We start from the raw sequence: 16,326 nt of genomic DNA, 5'->3' as shown, positions 1-16,326 counted from the left end.
TCTCAATTTGCAGACATGGTGTTTCGGGCTGTTGGCCCTTGTTAGTGCAAAGTATGAGAACTGATTTGGCTAGGTGAGAGGCTCTGGACTGAAGTCTTAGTACTGATGTTAATGAATTTATATGGTTTAGTATTTAATTATACTGTCTTATATGATATATATGGGCAATTGTATATAATTTGGGCACACACGTGTATTGGTTCTCAGCGGGTGTCCATTATGTATTGTGTATTTTTATATGTGTAAAAAAAAAACAACTATCTTAAAGAGTATATATTTTTTTATATAATTTTGTCCAGCATTTAAAGTTATGAAACTTTGCAAATCACTTTATTGGGAGGATTTGTCTTCATTGCACTAAAAAATTGCATGTGGGTTCCAAAGCCCTGCTTTTCTACACAATGTTTGCTAGCTTTCAGTGCATCAATATCAGAATATCCTCCTCTGGAGTACAGATACTGGCAGTGAAAGGGTCGGCTCAATGCATGTCTCACTCAGGCTGCAGTATCTGGCTGATCAGTCATGTAGTATCAGGCTGTAAGTCAGACCCCGCCAGTCTCACAATGATGACTTCTTCTAAGGGCTCATACAGATGACTGTATTGTCGGCAGTGGCGTACCGCCAATGGTGGCAGGTCACGCGACTGGGGCCAATGAGTCGGGGGGGCCCTGAAGCAGCAGGGAAAGAGGAGGACAGGGGAGTATTGTATTTACCCTATATACTCGATTATAAGCCGAGTAAAGCCCCCCTCGGCTTATACCCTAGTATATCAGGGCTGTGGAGTCGGTAAGCTAAACCTCCGACTCCTCAATTTCCATGACACCGACTCCCTCATACACGGCTCATGTTTAAGTGATAAATTTACTGTAGCACAGATTCATCTCAGCTAAAAGTCTAGACCCTTAGATCAAGAATAGGACAGACATTTATAGGACATTTCATAACTTTCCCAAATTCTTATGAAAAAATATTCCCCACAAACTGCATTGAACTACTGCACCCAATTTATTATATATTTTAGGAGTTGGAGTTGGTCCATTTTATTCCGACTCTGACTCCGACTCCACAGCCCTGGAGTATATACTTGAGTATATAGAAATTCCATTGGTGGATAGTGGTGGGGGGAGGGTTGCGGCGGCGGCAAAGGAGCGGTGCTCACACAGTAGCTGTTGCTGCAGCTACCACGTGTGCCCGCTGCTAAAGGGAAATGAATACTCCCTCTTCTCCACTCCCATGGACGTGGAGAAGAATGAATATTCATTCTCCCTTAGCAGCGGGCATGGAGGAGCACTGAGCCGCGGCTCCTCCTGACAGTGCCCGCTACTAAAGGAATGCATATTCACTCTTCTCCACACCCATAGTCTCGGCGTGAAGAAGAGTGAATATGCCAGCAGCTCACATCAGCGTCTGAGAGCGCATGGCAGTGACGCAAATTAGAGCTTCTGCTATGTACGCCCCTGATTGTCAGTCTAAGTATGATCTGACAAAACACTGGATCGCATTCGGGTTAATGTTATGTTATGTCTATGGGGCCGTGCACATATCTGATTTATTTTTCCTTGTACAGAGGCGGTCTGTGGGTAAAATTGCAGCATGCTTGAAATTGATCCGATAGTCAGATCGCACTCGGCCATGCAAGTCAATGAGTCCGTGGGAAACATCAGACTGCACTCTGATGTCATCTGACTGCAGTCCGATTTTCTAACACTGACACAATGGAGAATTTTTTTTTCCCATCTTCCCCTCATCTGAGAGAATCAGAGCTCAGTGTGATTACAATCTAATCAGCCCTGTTATGTAAATGAAGAACCTCTTTAAAGGGGGCGTGCACTAGGAGCATGGAGGGCGCTTTACATAGTGCTATCAATCATCCAGGGGAAAGATCTCCATAAAAGCTGCAAATGATGTGCTGAATGTTAATAGAGAACCCCTGAGTTTCCCCTATTACTAAGCACTGAGTACTGGCACATCTAGGGAAAATGTACATTCTGGCTCTTGCCTATGACATGCTCGGTTACAGCTGACTGTACACTGATATCACACACACACACACTGGCTAAGCCTACTACTCCCACCTGTACCTGGGGCAGGCTCTGACCCGCTCTAGCTGGCCAATCAGCGCGCTCCGGCTTCACTTCCGGCACTGCGGGTGTAGGAAGATGGCGGCGCCCACAGTCAGCCCTGCTGCCTGCACACAGGTTCTGCGAGTGCTGGCACTGCACGGTTACTGGCAGAATGAGCACAGCTTCCGGGAGAGGACGGGGACTCTGAGGAAAAACCTGAAAAAACGCGCGGAACTCGTCCTGATCAGCGCCCCACTAACGATCCCAGAGTCGGGTGAGACACGTGACCGCGTCCTGACGTCAGAGACTGATGCTGCAGACATGCTGCCTGCACTGCTGACTGTGAGACGTCACTTGCCTCCTCCATGCCTATCTACGCTGTGCATCGTAATCAGTGACGTCAGATGAGATGATTACTTGGCAGTGACGTGTGCTGGCTCTACTTGATTCATTGCACGTCTTGGCTCTATGCTGCCACCTGCTGGCGAGTAATGTAAAGTATCCGGAAGTGATCACGAGATGACAGTGCGGAGGCGCTAAGGCTCTTAACCTGCAGCCTGGTGTCTCTGCTCTGCACTGTGTACATGGAGTCTCATTCGTGCACAGTTCAGTATGGGACCTGTAGTGTCCGCACTGTCCCCTTATCTCCAGGCCCCCCCAGATCAACATCCCCTTATCTGCATCCAGGCCCCCCCAGATCAACGTCCCCTTATCTGCAGCCAGGCCCCCCCAGATCAACGTCCCCTTATCTGCAGCCAGGCCCCCCCAGATCAACGTCCCCTTATCTGCAGCCAGGCCCCCCCAGATCAACGTCCCCTTATCTGCAGCCAGGCCCCCCCAGATCAACGTCCCCTTATCTGCAGCCAGGCCCCCCCAGATCAACGTCCCCTTATCTGCAGCCAGGCCCCCCCAGATCAACGTCCCCTTATCTGCAGCCAGGCCTCCCCAGATCAACGTCCCCTTATCTGCAGCCAGGCTCCCCCAGATCACGATCCCCTTATCTGCAGCCAGGCTCCCCCAGATCACGGTTCCCTTATCTGCAGCCAGTCTCCCCCAGATCACGGTTCCCTTATCTGCAGCCAGGCTCCCCCAGATCACGGTTCCCTTATCTGCAGCCAGTCTCCCCCAGATCACAGTTCCCTTATCTGCAGCCAGTCTCCCCCAGATCACAGTTCCCTTATCTGCAGCCAGTCTCCCCCAGATCACAGTTCCCTTATCTGCAGCCAGTCTCCCCCAGATCACAGTTCCCTTATCTGCAGCCAGGCTCCCCCAGATCACAGTTCCCTTATCTGCAGCCAGGCTCCCCCAGATCACAGTTCCCTTATCTGCAGCCAGGCTCCCCCAGATCACGATCCCCTTATCTGCAGCCAGGCTTCCCCAGATCACAGTTCCCTTATCTGCAGCCAGGCCCCCCTAGATCACGGTTCCGGGGCCACCAATACATGTCACAGGGCCCTGTGATGCTGGTGGGAGGGGGATGGTATGCAAATGAAGACTGGAGGCGGAGATTTCTCCAAGGCACCGTACGCCCCGGAGCCTGGAAGAAATTATCTATCATACACGAATAAAAGACGATTTCTGCACATCATGACCGCAGATTTTTTTTAACCATTCTATTACCTGTATGCTCATATTAATAGGTAAAAGCGTCCTAGGGGGTGACAGATTCACTTTAAGGAAAATAAAGCTATGTTCTGTATTGATATGATAATTCACGGTGGGGTTGTTGCACTTTTCTTAATTGGTGTTGAAATAGTCATATATAAAATCCATTTTATTTCATCACATAAAAATCATCAGAGCCGATGGAGATATATTCTGATTTTCAGACTTGAGGATTAAGTGTAGGGATTAGGATGAAAGTTGTTTATGTAATCTTTCACGCTCCCTCCTCAGTTACATCTAGTTAGAATAGCATTCGGGCCTTGTTTCCTGTGGCTTTATTTGCATGGTGAGGCCAGTGATATTAGGAAGCAACGTCAAGAAAAAAGGATTTTTTTATATTTTAAACATTTCTAGAGTCTACATACAGTGGAATAAAGAATATCAGTATTCTTTATTGGGGTCAGCGCCAGCTCCAGGTTTTTGTGGGTCCTAGGCGAAAGAGTCTCAGTGGGCCCCTTTAACACATAACCACGATTCATGATGCACAGATACCGCAGAGAAATATATATATATATATATATATATATATATATATAATATATATAGTACAAAGATTTCACTTACTACTTACATTACTTGAGCGATATCTATTCTAAATTCTACAATAGCTCAGAAACAGGTGAATTCTCTCAACGCACAGTGCAGACCGGACAGTATAGTCCTCCATACAGTATTATGGGCACCACATAGTCCTCCATACAGTATTATGGGCCCTATACACTGTGTTCCAAATTATTATGCAAATAATATTTTCTCAGATTTTCCCAAATTACCTATATGAATTGCAGTCATTGTAATTTTCCAGTCAAATAACTATTAGAGTACAATTGAAAGGTTTTTGTACAAATTGCCTATGATAACAGTATATTTTTAAAAAAATAAAAAACTCAAACTGCACTCAAAATGCATGTTCCAAATTATTATGCACAGCAGAGTTTTCAACCTTTTCCTTTTAATAAAGAACAAAAAAATGGTCATTTTTGAAATTATAAACCTGACAAATTCAATGGACGAGAGAGTTCAGAAGCTCCTTTCGAACAAGCGGTCCTATGTGCAAATGTAACATCACCTAGAATAAAGTTTTGAGTTGAAAACTGTTTGATTTCAGTTTGTAATAACCTGCTAATGCTTATAATTTCAAAAATGACCATTTTTTGTTCTTTATTAAAAGGAAAAGGTTGAAAACTCTGCTGTGCATAATAATTTGGAACATGCATTTTGAGTGCAGTTTGAGTTTTTTATTTTTTTAAAAATATACTGTTATAGGCAGTTTGTACAAAAAACTTTCAATTGTACTCTAATAGTTATTTGACTGGAACATTACAATGACTGCAATTCATATAGGTAATTTGGGAAAATCTAAGAAAATATTTGCATAATAATTTGGAACACAGTGTATATTGCTCCATACAGGATACTGGTCCCCATATACCGCTCCATACAGGATACTGGTCCCCATATACCGCTCCATACAGGATACTGGTCCCCATATACCTCTCCATACAGGATACTGCTCCCCATATACCGCTCCATACAGGATACTGGTCCCCATATAACGCTCCATACAGGATACTGCCCCCCTTATAACTCTCCATACAGGATACTGGCCCCCTTATAACGCTCCATACAGAATACTGGCCCTCACATAATGTCCCATGCAGGATGTCACCCCCCCTTATAATGCCCAATGCATGATGTCACCTCTCCCCCCCATATAATGCCCCATGCAGGATGTCACCTTCCCCCCCATATAATGCCCCATGCAGGATGTCACCTCCCCCCCACATACAATGCCCCATGCAGGATGTCACCTCCTCCCCCCATATAATGCCCCATGCAGGATGTCACCTCCCCCCCCTATATAATGCCCCATGCAGGATGTCACTCCCCCCCCCTATATAATGCCCCATGCAGGATGTCACTTGTCCCCCCCCACCATATAATGCCCCATGCAGGATGTCACCCCCCCATATAATGCCCCATGCAGGATGTCACCTCTCCCCCCCCCATATAATACACCATGCAGGATGTCACCTCCCCTCCCCCCCCCATATAATGCCCCATGCAGGATGTCACTTGATCTCACCCCACCATATAATGTCCCATGCCTCCATACATATAAAAAAAAAAAATCTAATTGTTACAACTCTCCTGTTAGGTTTTTTTTAGTTTGCTGGTCACATGACCATTTTGCCTATTTAATCCGGCTCCACCCTCCTGGCTTTGCTGGACTTCATTTGTATTTACTACTGTTGAGCTAGCTTGTTGCTCTATTGCCGTTCTCTGTTAGTTTTGCTAGGTCTTCAGACCTCTATGCTTTTTGTTGTGTGTTTGTCTTTGACTGCTACTATTTCTGCTAGGAGGTGTCCAACTTGTCCCAGTCCCTAGATCTTGTAGGGATCCCTCCCCCACATCTATAGGTCTGCGTTCAGACTAGCCGAGGACTTTAGCGGGTCTGATCGCAGGATCAGGTTCCCCGTTACATCGTAGAGATCTAGTTTAGTTCTATTGTAGAGACAGATCTCCTGCCTTTCCTTAGTCTCTGTAGCAGATCATAACAGTAAGTCCAGCCATAAAAAAAAAAAAAAATAAAAAGGAAAGGATTTTCTCTTGGGAAAGACCACCAGTTTTCCATCATGATCTCTGTGCAAGATTTGGCTCAACGCTTGCAGGGACTCTCTCTGGAGGTGACCAAGCTCCAACAACACGTGAGTAGCTGTTCTGGAGCGCATTTTGTGGAACCAAAGGTACGTCTGCCTGATCTATTTTTTGGCGAACAACAAGATTTTTTTTCTTTTAAAAATGCTTGTCTATTATATTTTCGTTTGAGACCCGGATCCTCTGGTGATGAATCACAGCGCATAGGGTTTATAATGTCACTTTTGCGCAAAGATCCTCAGGGATGGGCTTTCTCCAACCTAGTGATCCGTGCTTTAGTTCAGTGGATAGTTTTTTTCTGCTTTGGGTTTGTTGTACGATGATCCTGATTGTGTCTCATCTGCTGAGTCTGAATTAAGACGTTTGAGGCAGGGATCAGGTAATGTGGAAAAATATTGTTCTCACTTCCGTCAGTGGTCTGCCCAGGTAGGGTGGAACAATTCAGCTTTGAAAAGCTTGTTTCTGGCAGGGCTAGGTGAAAGGGTTAAGGATTTACTGATTGCTTATCCCACACCTGGAAACTTGCAGGAGGCAATGCAATTAGCTATAGGGGTGGACAGGAGACTGCGTGCAAGGGTTAATGAGAGCAAATCCTCTGCTATGTCAGCTTCGAGTCCTGAGAGGTTCTGTGCTGACAATGGAGAGCCGATGGAAATTGGGGCGATGGCACCCCGCTCTCAGGAAAAAGACAGCCGACTTTCTGAAGGCTTGTGTTTTTATTGCGGAAGCTCTGGTCATTTTATTAAGAGCTGTGTGCTTCGTAAGAAAGAAAAAAAAATGGTCAGTCATGCTCGTATTGCCTGTTTAAATTCTAAGGGGGTATTCCTATCTGCCACTACTGCTGCTCAGGATGAATTAATTGAATTTCGGGTATTTGTGGATTGTGGATCTACTCTGAATGTGATTGATGGGGGATTCTTGGAAAAACTTAGATTAGAACCTAAAACTTTGTCATCCCCTATTGCTGTGGTTTCTGTCGATGGCTCTCCCTTGAAGAGTGTTACTCACAAGGTCTGTGAATTTCCCCTCACTATTAATGGTATTCACCAAGAAAAGTTGGATTTGGTGGTATTGGATAATTTGCCTTCTCCAGTAATATTGGGGTTACCCTGGTTAAAATTGCACAATCCTGTACTGGATTGGTCTACCAATGAAATTAAGTCCTGGAGCCCTAAGTGTTATGACAAGTGTTGTAACGGACGTATTGCTGCTGTGGATAGAGGGGAATTGCCTCTACCTATTCAGGATTTTTGGAGAGTTTTTTCTGAGGAGGAGTCGCAGGTTTTGCCTCCCCATAGAGACTATGATTGTACCATTGAATTTGTCCCTGGAGCGACTCTTCCTAAAAGTCGTTTATTTAATCTTACTATTCCTGAGAGAAAGGCTTTGGAGGAATACATACAGACAAGCTTGGCCGCTGGTCACATTAGGCCTTCCAAGTCTCCTGTGGCTGTTGGTTTTTTTTTTTTGTAAAAAAAAAAGATGGCGGTTTACGTCCTTGTCTGGACTTTCGTGAGATTAATAAAATTACTGTACGCAATCCTTACCCACTGCCATTGATTCCCGATTTATTTAACCAGTTAGTGGGGGCCAAGTGGTTCTCTAAAATTGATCTCCGGGGGGCATACAATTTATTGCGCATGAAGGAGGGTGATGAATGGAAGATTGCTTTTAACACTCCTGTGGGTCATTTTGAGAATCTGGTTATGCCTTTTGGTCTCACCAATGCTCCAGCATTTTTTCAGAATCTTATTAATGATATCCTTAGACCTTTAATCGGCAAAGATGTGGTGGTGTATTTGGATGACATTTTGATTTATTCGCCGGATCTGGAGTCTCATTGGCGGAGCGTACGTGAGGTATTACAGTTATTAATGGACAATTTGCTTTTTGCTAAGCTGGAGAAATGTGAGTTCGCTGTACAGAGAATTAGTTTTTTGGGCTACATTATCTCCAGTGAAGGTTTTGAGATGGACCCGGTTAAAGTTCAAGCTGTGCAGGAATGGCCTAGGCCTATTGGTTTGAAATCGATACAGAGGTTTTTGGGTTTCGCCAATTATTACAGAAAATTCATAAAAATTTTTTCTATTATTGTCAAACCGCTGACCGATCTCACCAGGAAAGGTGCTAATGCGGTTCAGTGGACTTCTGAGGCCATTGAAGCTTTTGTGTTTTTAAAGGAGAGGTTCACCTCTGCTCCCATCCTTATGCAGCCTGATGTGACTAAGCCGTTTTTGGTTGAGGTTGATGCTTCTTCGGTGGGGGTTGGTGCGGTGTTGTCTCAGGAAAACAAGGATGGAGTACATCACTGTGCCTTTTTTTCAAAAAAATTTTCCGAGACTGAACTTAATTACGATATTGGTAATCGGGAATTGCTGGCGATTAAACTCGCATTTGAACACTGGCGTCATCTCTTGGAAGGTGCTGAATTTCCCGTTCAGGTTTTCACTGATCATAAAAATCTGATCTATCTTGATGCTGCCAAGCACTTGAATGCCCGTCAGGCTAGGTGGGCACTTTTTTTCTCGCGGTTTAATTTTTCCGTTACTTACATCCTGGGTACCAAGAATGTTAAAGCGGATGCTTTGTCTCGCAGCTTTTCTCCCATGGTCGGTGTTGAGGAGGAAGAGGAGACCATTTTACAAGAAGGTGTTGTGATTGCTGCTTTGGACTCCGTTTTGGAGGATGAGATTCTTAAAGCACAGGAGAATGCCCCATCTAACACTCCCCATGGGAGGTTGTTTGTGCCTAGGACCTTTAGGAGAGATTTGTTTGTTGAGTGTCATGAGTCTCGGTTGGCAGGTCATCCAGGAATTTCTGAGACCAAGAGACTTGTGGGTCGCAGTTTTTGGTGGCCTGGATGGCAGAAGGAAGTCATTAAGTGGGTGCGCCAATGTACTGTGTGTGCTAGATCCAAGTCTTCGCATGCTCCTGCTGCGGGGTTGCTTTGCCCTCTGGAGGTTTCTAGTGCACCTTGGACACATCTGGCTATGGACTTTATTACTGACCTTCCTCCCTCTGAAGGTTTCACGGTCATCTGGGTGGTCGTGGACCGTTTTAGCAAGATGTGTCACTTGGTTCCCTTCATCAAACTACCTTGCGCTAAGACACTCGCCAAGGCCTTTGTCAAGGAAATTGTCAGACTACATGGTGTTCCTACTGACATTGTTTCTGATAGGGGACCTCAGTTCGTGGCTCGTTTTTGGCGTGCCTTTTGTGACAGTTTGGGAGTTCATTTGTCGTTTTCATCCGGATATCATCCTGAGTCTAATGGCCAGACAGAAAGGAAGAACCAGGATGTTGAGCAGTTCTTGCGTTGTTTTGTGGCAGACAATCAAGAGGGGTGGTCTGAGTTTCTGCCACTTGCTGAATTTGCTCTTAACAACCATACATCCTCTTCTGCTGGGTGTTCGCCTTTTTTTTGTTGTTCTGGGAGACATCCGTCTTTTGGGTCATTCTCCAAATTGGTTTCGGCTGTGCCTGAGGAGGAGAGTTTTTCCGGTGATTTGGAGAGAGTTTGGACGGATGTGCGTGGTAATCTTCAGGAGGCTAACAAAAAGTCTAAGAGGTACTTTGATAGGAAACGGCAAGAGGTTTTGTTTGCTGTTGGTGACATGGTTTGGTTGTCCTCTAAGAATCTGCGATTGAGGATTCCTTCTAAAAAATTGGGTCCCAAGTTCGTAGGGCCCTTTAAGGTACTTCAGATAGTTAACCAATCTGCTGTTAGGCTGGAGGTTCCTACGTCCTGGAGGATTAATCTGGTGTTTCATGTTTCTCTATTGAAAAAAGCTGATGTGTCAGATGGTGACGCCTCTGCCACTGTTCCTCCGGTGGTGGAGGACGGGGAATATGAAATTTCCCGCATCCTAAATTCTAGACGGTATAGAGGGAGTTTGCAGTATCTCGTCGCTTGGAAGGGTTTCGGACCTGAGGATAACTCATGGGTGAGGGCGGATGATGTTTCTGCCCCCAGACTTGTCCGAGCGTTTCACAGGAGGTTTCCTGGTAAGCCTGGGCCTAGGGGATCCGGAGGATCCTCTTAGAAGAGTGGGTACTGTTACAACTCTCCTGTTAGGTTTTTTTTAGTTTGCTGGTCACATGACCATTTTGCCTATTTAATCCGGCTCCGCTGGACTTCATTTGTATTTACTACTGTTGAGCTAGCTTGTTGCTCTATTGCCGTTCTCTGTTAGTTTTGCTAGGTCTTCGGACCTCTATGCTTTTTGTTGTGTGTTTGTCTTTGACTGCTACTATTTCTGCTAGGAGGTGTCCAACTTGTCCCAGTCCCTAGATCTTGTAGGGATCCCTCCCCCACATCTATAGGTCTGCGTTCAGACTAGCTGAGGACTTTAGCGGGTCTGATCGCAGGATCAGGTTCCCCGTTACATCGTAGGGATCTAGTTTAGTTCTATTGTAGGGACAGATCTCCTGCCTTTCCTTAGTCTCTGTAGCAGATCATAACACAAATACTCCCCTTCTCACCTGCTGACGCTGCTCTGAACCCCGCGCTGGCGTCTTCCTGCTCTGCGCTGCCTGTGACCGCTCAGGAGAGAGCGCGGTGTAAAGACATCACCGCACCTCTGACCTGAGACGTCACAGTGCAGCAGCCACGGAAGAGACTGGAGCTGCGGCAGAGGCATGGGGAGAGGTAAGTATTGTGCCAGAGCCCTGAGCAAGCGGGGGAGCGGGCGCTGACACCGCACCGCTCACGGGTCTCATAGCGTGCCAGGGTGTCCAACGGTGAGTGGGCCCTCCTGCCTGCTCAAGGTCCTGGCACTTGCCTGGGTGCTGACGCCAGCCCTGATTAGGGTATACTATAACATAGTTTATATCTTATGAGAGACCCAGGGCCTCCTCCTGTTACTGGTTCACACCACATCTGCCATACCAAGCAACAAGAAGGTCTAACTTTTGTTAACCCCTCATTGCATAAAGGGTGCCTATCATGTTAAATTTATTCTGTATGTTATTCTTTCTTAAAAGCTATACAGGTAGAAGCTCTTTGGTTTTCCTTTGTATCTTTGGACCATTGCACTTGCATTGGTTGCCTCTGGGGTATGTATAACTTTGTGGTACACGGTACTTACATACCTGTATTTGCTCTAATATCCATTTACAGTCATGCCCAAAAGTTTTAAGATGAACACAAATTTGGGTTTTCACAAAATTAATGGCCTTAGTGTTTTTAGATTTTTTTAGTCTGATGTTTTTATGATTACGGACGTACAATTATAAGCTTTTCATAAGTTTTTATGCTCAATATTTATAGTGTCCCTTTTTTTCAAGACTGCTAGATATCAGCTTCTGGGCAAAATCCTAACTGATGACCTCCAAATCTTGTCTTATCAGTGCTTGGAGTTTATTACAATTTCTGTGTTTTTGTTTGTTCACCAACTGTTTGAGGATTGACCACAGGTTCTCTTTGGGACTGGGATCTGTGGAGTTCCCTGGCCATTTCAATGTTTTCTTCACCAAGCCACTTAGTTTTCCCTTTTGCCTTGTGTCATGGTCTTCATCAGGCAGGAAAAACATTGTTCATCAACAAAATGCTCTTGGATCGTTGGGAGAAGTTGCTCTTGGGGGATGTTTTTTTTTTCATGGCAGTGTTCTTAGACGAAACTGTGAGTGAGCCCACTGCCTTGGATAAAAAGCCCACACACAAATGGTCTCAGGATGCTTTACGGTTGGCTCAATACAGGGCTCATGGTAGTTCTCACCTTTTCTTCTCTGGGTAATCGTTCTTCCAGATGTCCCAAACAGCAGAGAAAATAACTTTTCCCCCCAAAATTTTCTGCAGTCCAATACCTGCTCTTGCTGCAAAGATATTTTCTCTTATAAATGCCCCCTTCAAAGTTATGAAAAATAAGGGTCAACACTGAATATTGAGTCTTTACATAAACTTTATGTAATTGTCAAAAAATCATAAAAACTTACGAAATGCTTATAATTATTCTTCAGTAACCATAGAAACATGTACCGTAAATGAATAGTATTGTTAGATACAGCTCACCTCTGCTTGATGTGCATATGTTGATCCATCCTGCGGGTGATGAAGTGCCGGTGCGCGGACAAAGCTGGTGAAGGCTCCCGACATACTTGGATAAAGTCCAATAATGGTTTGAAGTCCAGCTCACAATGGTTTAAAATCCAACAATCATTATTGTAAATCTATCAAACTATAAGGTACAGAAGAATTTTACTGACACGTTTCGAGTTGATCTGACTCTTAACAAATTGCGAGTCGGATCGACTCAAAACTCATCAGAAAAAGTCTTCTGTACCTTCTATAGTTTAATGAATTTACAATAAAGATATTGGATTTTCAGCCCACATTGAGTATTTGGTGAGTTTTTGGTGTTGCAGATTTCCTGCTTTTATTAAGTAATTTAGATTACTTGCTGTTTTTCATTGCTATTTTAAGTGCGTTTTTTTACAAAGCGTTTTTATTGCATTTTTGAAGCTGCAGTTTTTGTCTTTTTGGTAGGTCATGTTTTAAAAAAAAAAAAAAAAAATTGCTGCTTTGTTTTTGATACTTCCTGGTATTTGGCTTTGACAAACCTTGTGGTTTACATGCAATTTTAGTGCATTTCTTCAGCAGACACACACTAAAAACACGTGTTTTTCTACCTTTGGATTTAACTCTATGGGGAATATCTGCAAATAAAACTCAGCGTACCCGCAAAAGAAATTGACATGTTATGGATTTGAAACACGCACAGCAGGTTAGTTTACAATGCTTTAACAAAAATCACAGTGGACAGGAGATTTCTATAAATCCCATCCACATTGCTGGAACTGTAAAACCGGGCTATGGAGTCGGTAAGCCAAACCTCCGACTCCTCAATTTCCATGACACCGACTCCACGACTCCGACACCCTCATACATGGCTCATGTTTAAGTGATAAATTTACTGTAGCACAGATTCATCTCCGCTAAAAGTCTAGACCCTTAGCTCAGGAATAGGACAGACATTTATAGGACATTTCATAACTTTACCAAATTGTTATGAAAAAAATATTCCCCACAAACTGCATTGAACTACTGTACCCAATTACATATTTTAGGAGTTGGAGTCGGTCCATTTTATACCAACTCTGATTCCGACTCCACCAAAATGGACTCCGACTCCACAGCCCTGCTGTTAAAACGTTGCAGTTTTTGCACAGTGAAAATTCTCAGCGACAAACGCACCAAATACTCATCGTGGGAACATATCTTTAGTGATGGGATATGTTAGGAACAAGAAGCTAGTAAACATGACTATTATGTGTTCAATCTACATTGTAACACAGTTTACCTTTTTTTTGCATGGTGACCCTAAAGAAGAAGGACAAAGAGAAGACCCCAGAGGCTGGTGGTTCTCAGACCCTGAGAAGAGTAGTTTTCATGCCATGGATGAGACCAATTCCTGTGCAGGATTAGAGGAATCCCTGGACACTGTGGCAAAGGCTTTTTCAGAACTTGGACCCTTTGATGGCATCTTAGGTTTTAGCCAAGGAGCCGCATTCGTGGCCATGCTTTGTGCATTGAAGCAACAAGGAGATCCCCGCTTCCAGTTTAACTTTGCAATTCTGGTTGGTGGTTTCAAAAGCCGTGCGACTGAACACGCTCATTTCTACTCAGAAGCCATCACTGTCCCATCCCTTCATGTTTATGGGGACACTGATCAGGTTATCCCGGGGGAGATGAGCCAAGAACTAGCCGCCCATTTTGTAAACCCACTTCTGCACACACATCCAGGAGGACATTACATCCCAGTGTGCGCAGCTCAGAAGAAAGTCTACTTTCCCTTCTTGGACTCTTTTCGAAAATAGGAATCATTATGAATAATTCAATATAGTTCCATAAGTGATTTTTCGGATTTGACATTGTGGTGAAGTCATGGAACAAAAAAATTGCCGAATAAAAATATACCAGTTCCCGTATCATGTTGTATGGAGCAAGGTTATTAACTTGTTCAGTGCTGCGAGTGGCTTTTATCATACAATATAGGCCTTGAAATCATCTAACTGGCCCTGTAGAAGTCATTATGTTCTATCTTATGTTTTTAACTTGTTTGTTAGCGTTGTTCCACATCCTTCCATGTGGCCCCAGGATCCCGAATTTCACATACAGGGATGTCCATGTTTCAAATGTTATCACATCTATCATACGGACGGCTTTACTTGTAGATGTAATGCTCCGCTCTATCCCCTCCCCTTTAAAAGCTTATTTAAAGGTTCATTTCCCCTTGGCAATTAAAAAACTGAATGTTAAATGTCAGCTGTGTGCAAAGCAGTGATGTGAAAAACGATAGTTCACTTGTGATGGACTGCTGCTTTAACCCACACAGCACCAAAAGTTCCCAGAGAAGCTCAGGTATCGTTTTATTCACTCAGTTCCTTCGGGATAGCGATTTTTTTTTCTTCTTTTTAGTGCATTTTAGTATATTTCCAACAAATTGTAAAAATTATATTTAGATTGAAAAGGCCCATATTTTTTTCTGTCATGCAGGTAGTTGTTGCATTAACATGTTCCTATTATAACGAGTCAATAAGTAATAGGAACATGGGGCAGAATCTCCTATGAAGGCCTTGTTTCTTTGATTACACCTGAGTAAATGAACCTGAAATAAAGGTCTTTCTGGTTATTATGGTGATCACTAGACTCTTCAGCTCCGTGTTGAGGGGTAACTTTGAATCAGCTATTCCGAGAAGTTGTGTGTTCTCTGCTTCTTAGCCCATTCAGGTAAATGAGACTTAGCTGCAATACCAGGAACAGCCACTGCTCAATGGGGGAGATTTATCAACCTGAATAGGCTACATTTTGTACTTCTATCATATTTATCATGTGTTTTAGAAACTTTCTGTGCCTTGTCTGACAAAGGGGCATGGTCTGACTAAACCAGGACTAGACAGTCTTAAACTTAAATTCATCAAGCAGCATGAACCAGTTGGAAAAATGTGGAGCACTTTACAGAGTAACCGTTATTTTAATTTTTATGTCATAAATCAATAATAAACGTGAAAATAATCCGCTTTGTAATCCGCTTCTTTCTCTGCCAAGACTGATCTTCTATTCTCAATATTCTAAATTCATGGGTAAAATCTGTATTATGTGAAGACAGATTGTTGCATTAATGAGATAAGAGATGGCAGTTGGTGCTGATAAGATTCTATGTAGACGGGAGGAGGATGGAGGAGCTCTGCCTTTAGCGCCTTCCTTTGCTTCCCCCTTCCCATCTACATAGAATCTGTTTTTGCTGAATTCAGATTCTACCTGTGAATTGAGAATTTGGAGAATAAATCAGTCCTTCCAGAGAAAAAAGCAGGTTTCTCTGATAAGATATATATGAAAATAAGCAATTTTGGAACATGTTACTGATTTTTGACATAAAAATTAAAACCATGGTTACTCTTTAAGACTGTCTTGTCTAAGGGCAGATTCATTATTGCATTTGTGCCTTTTTTTGTAGTTTTAGCCAAATTCTTTGTTTAATTTGCACCTTTTTAAAGTCTTTGCTATGTGTGTACTTGTGTTTTTTTATGTTTGCTATTGTGGGCTTGGCTTTCGTTTTCCAGACGATTGTGGCCAATTCATCAGATGCAACATTTTTTGCTCATATGTATTGATGAGCGAATATGTTCGAGATCCGATCTCCAAACTTAAGTTAGACATGAATGTGGCACATTCGGATTTGTGATTGGAAAGGCGAGCAAAATTTGTTACATTCGGGAAAATCGATAACGTTCTGCGAATTTACGTGGTTACGTGATTGCGGGGCAACTACAGCGTTTTTTACAGTTTTGCTTGCATGGTGCTTGTGTATGATGAGCAGGGGGACGTGGCAGATGAGTGGGGGGGCTGGTGATGGCTCAGAACAGGTAAGATCAGCGGCACACTGTTTCTTATTTTTTTTATTTTTCCTGTAGGCAGTAGCTTTAAGTCAGGAAAGCACGG

At 43.7% G+C, this 16,326-nt stretch overlaps 1 protein-coding gene across 2 annotated transcripts; it reads left to right on the top strand.

Moving 5' to 3' along the window:
* The first annotated feature begins 2,115 nt into the window (after positions 1-2,115).
* Positions 2,116-14,312, top strand: OVCA2 (OVCA2 serine hydrolase domain containing). Of its 2 annotated transcripts, none has more exons than XM_073670757.1 (2): positions 2,116-2,337; positions 13,714-14,312. In XM_073670757.1, exons 1-2 carry the CDS (start codon positions 2,160-2,162, stop codon positions 14,199-14,201), a joined length of 666 nt encoding a protein of 221 aa, XP_073526858.1. In that variant the 5' UTR covers positions 2,116-2,159; the 3' UTR covers positions 14,202-14,312. The 2 variants fall into 2 exon arrangements, with proteins under 2 accessions (XP_073526858.1, XP_073526857.1); XM_073670756.1 differs by having other exon boundaries at positions 13,711-14,312.
* Positions 14,313-16,326: the final 2,014 nt, after the last annotated feature.

The sequence above is a fragment of the Phyllobates terribilis genome, unplaced genomic scaffold, assembly GCF_046119375.1.
Source record: "Phyllobates terribilis strain yellow unplaced genomic scaffold, ASM4611937v1 Scaffold_2__4_contigs__length_985480577, whole genome shotgun sequence".
In the NCBI taxonomy this organism is placed as follows: Eukaryota; Metazoa; Chordata; class Amphibia; order Anura; family Dendrobatidae; genus Phyllobates; species Phyllobates terribilis.
This window is presented reverse-complemented; position numbering and strand designations above follow the sequence as displayed.

Bases quoted from the DNA above. Each gene is read 5' to 3' on its own strand.
- OVCA2 (XM_073670756.1), top strand. From the start codon at position 2,160: ATGGCGGCGCCCACAGTCAGCCCTGCTGCCTGCACACAGGTTCTGCGA. The intron at 2,338-13,710 runs GTGAGACACGTG...GTGACCCTAAAG, and splicing joins ACTAACGATCCCAGAGTCGG to AAGAAGGACAAAGAGAAGAC.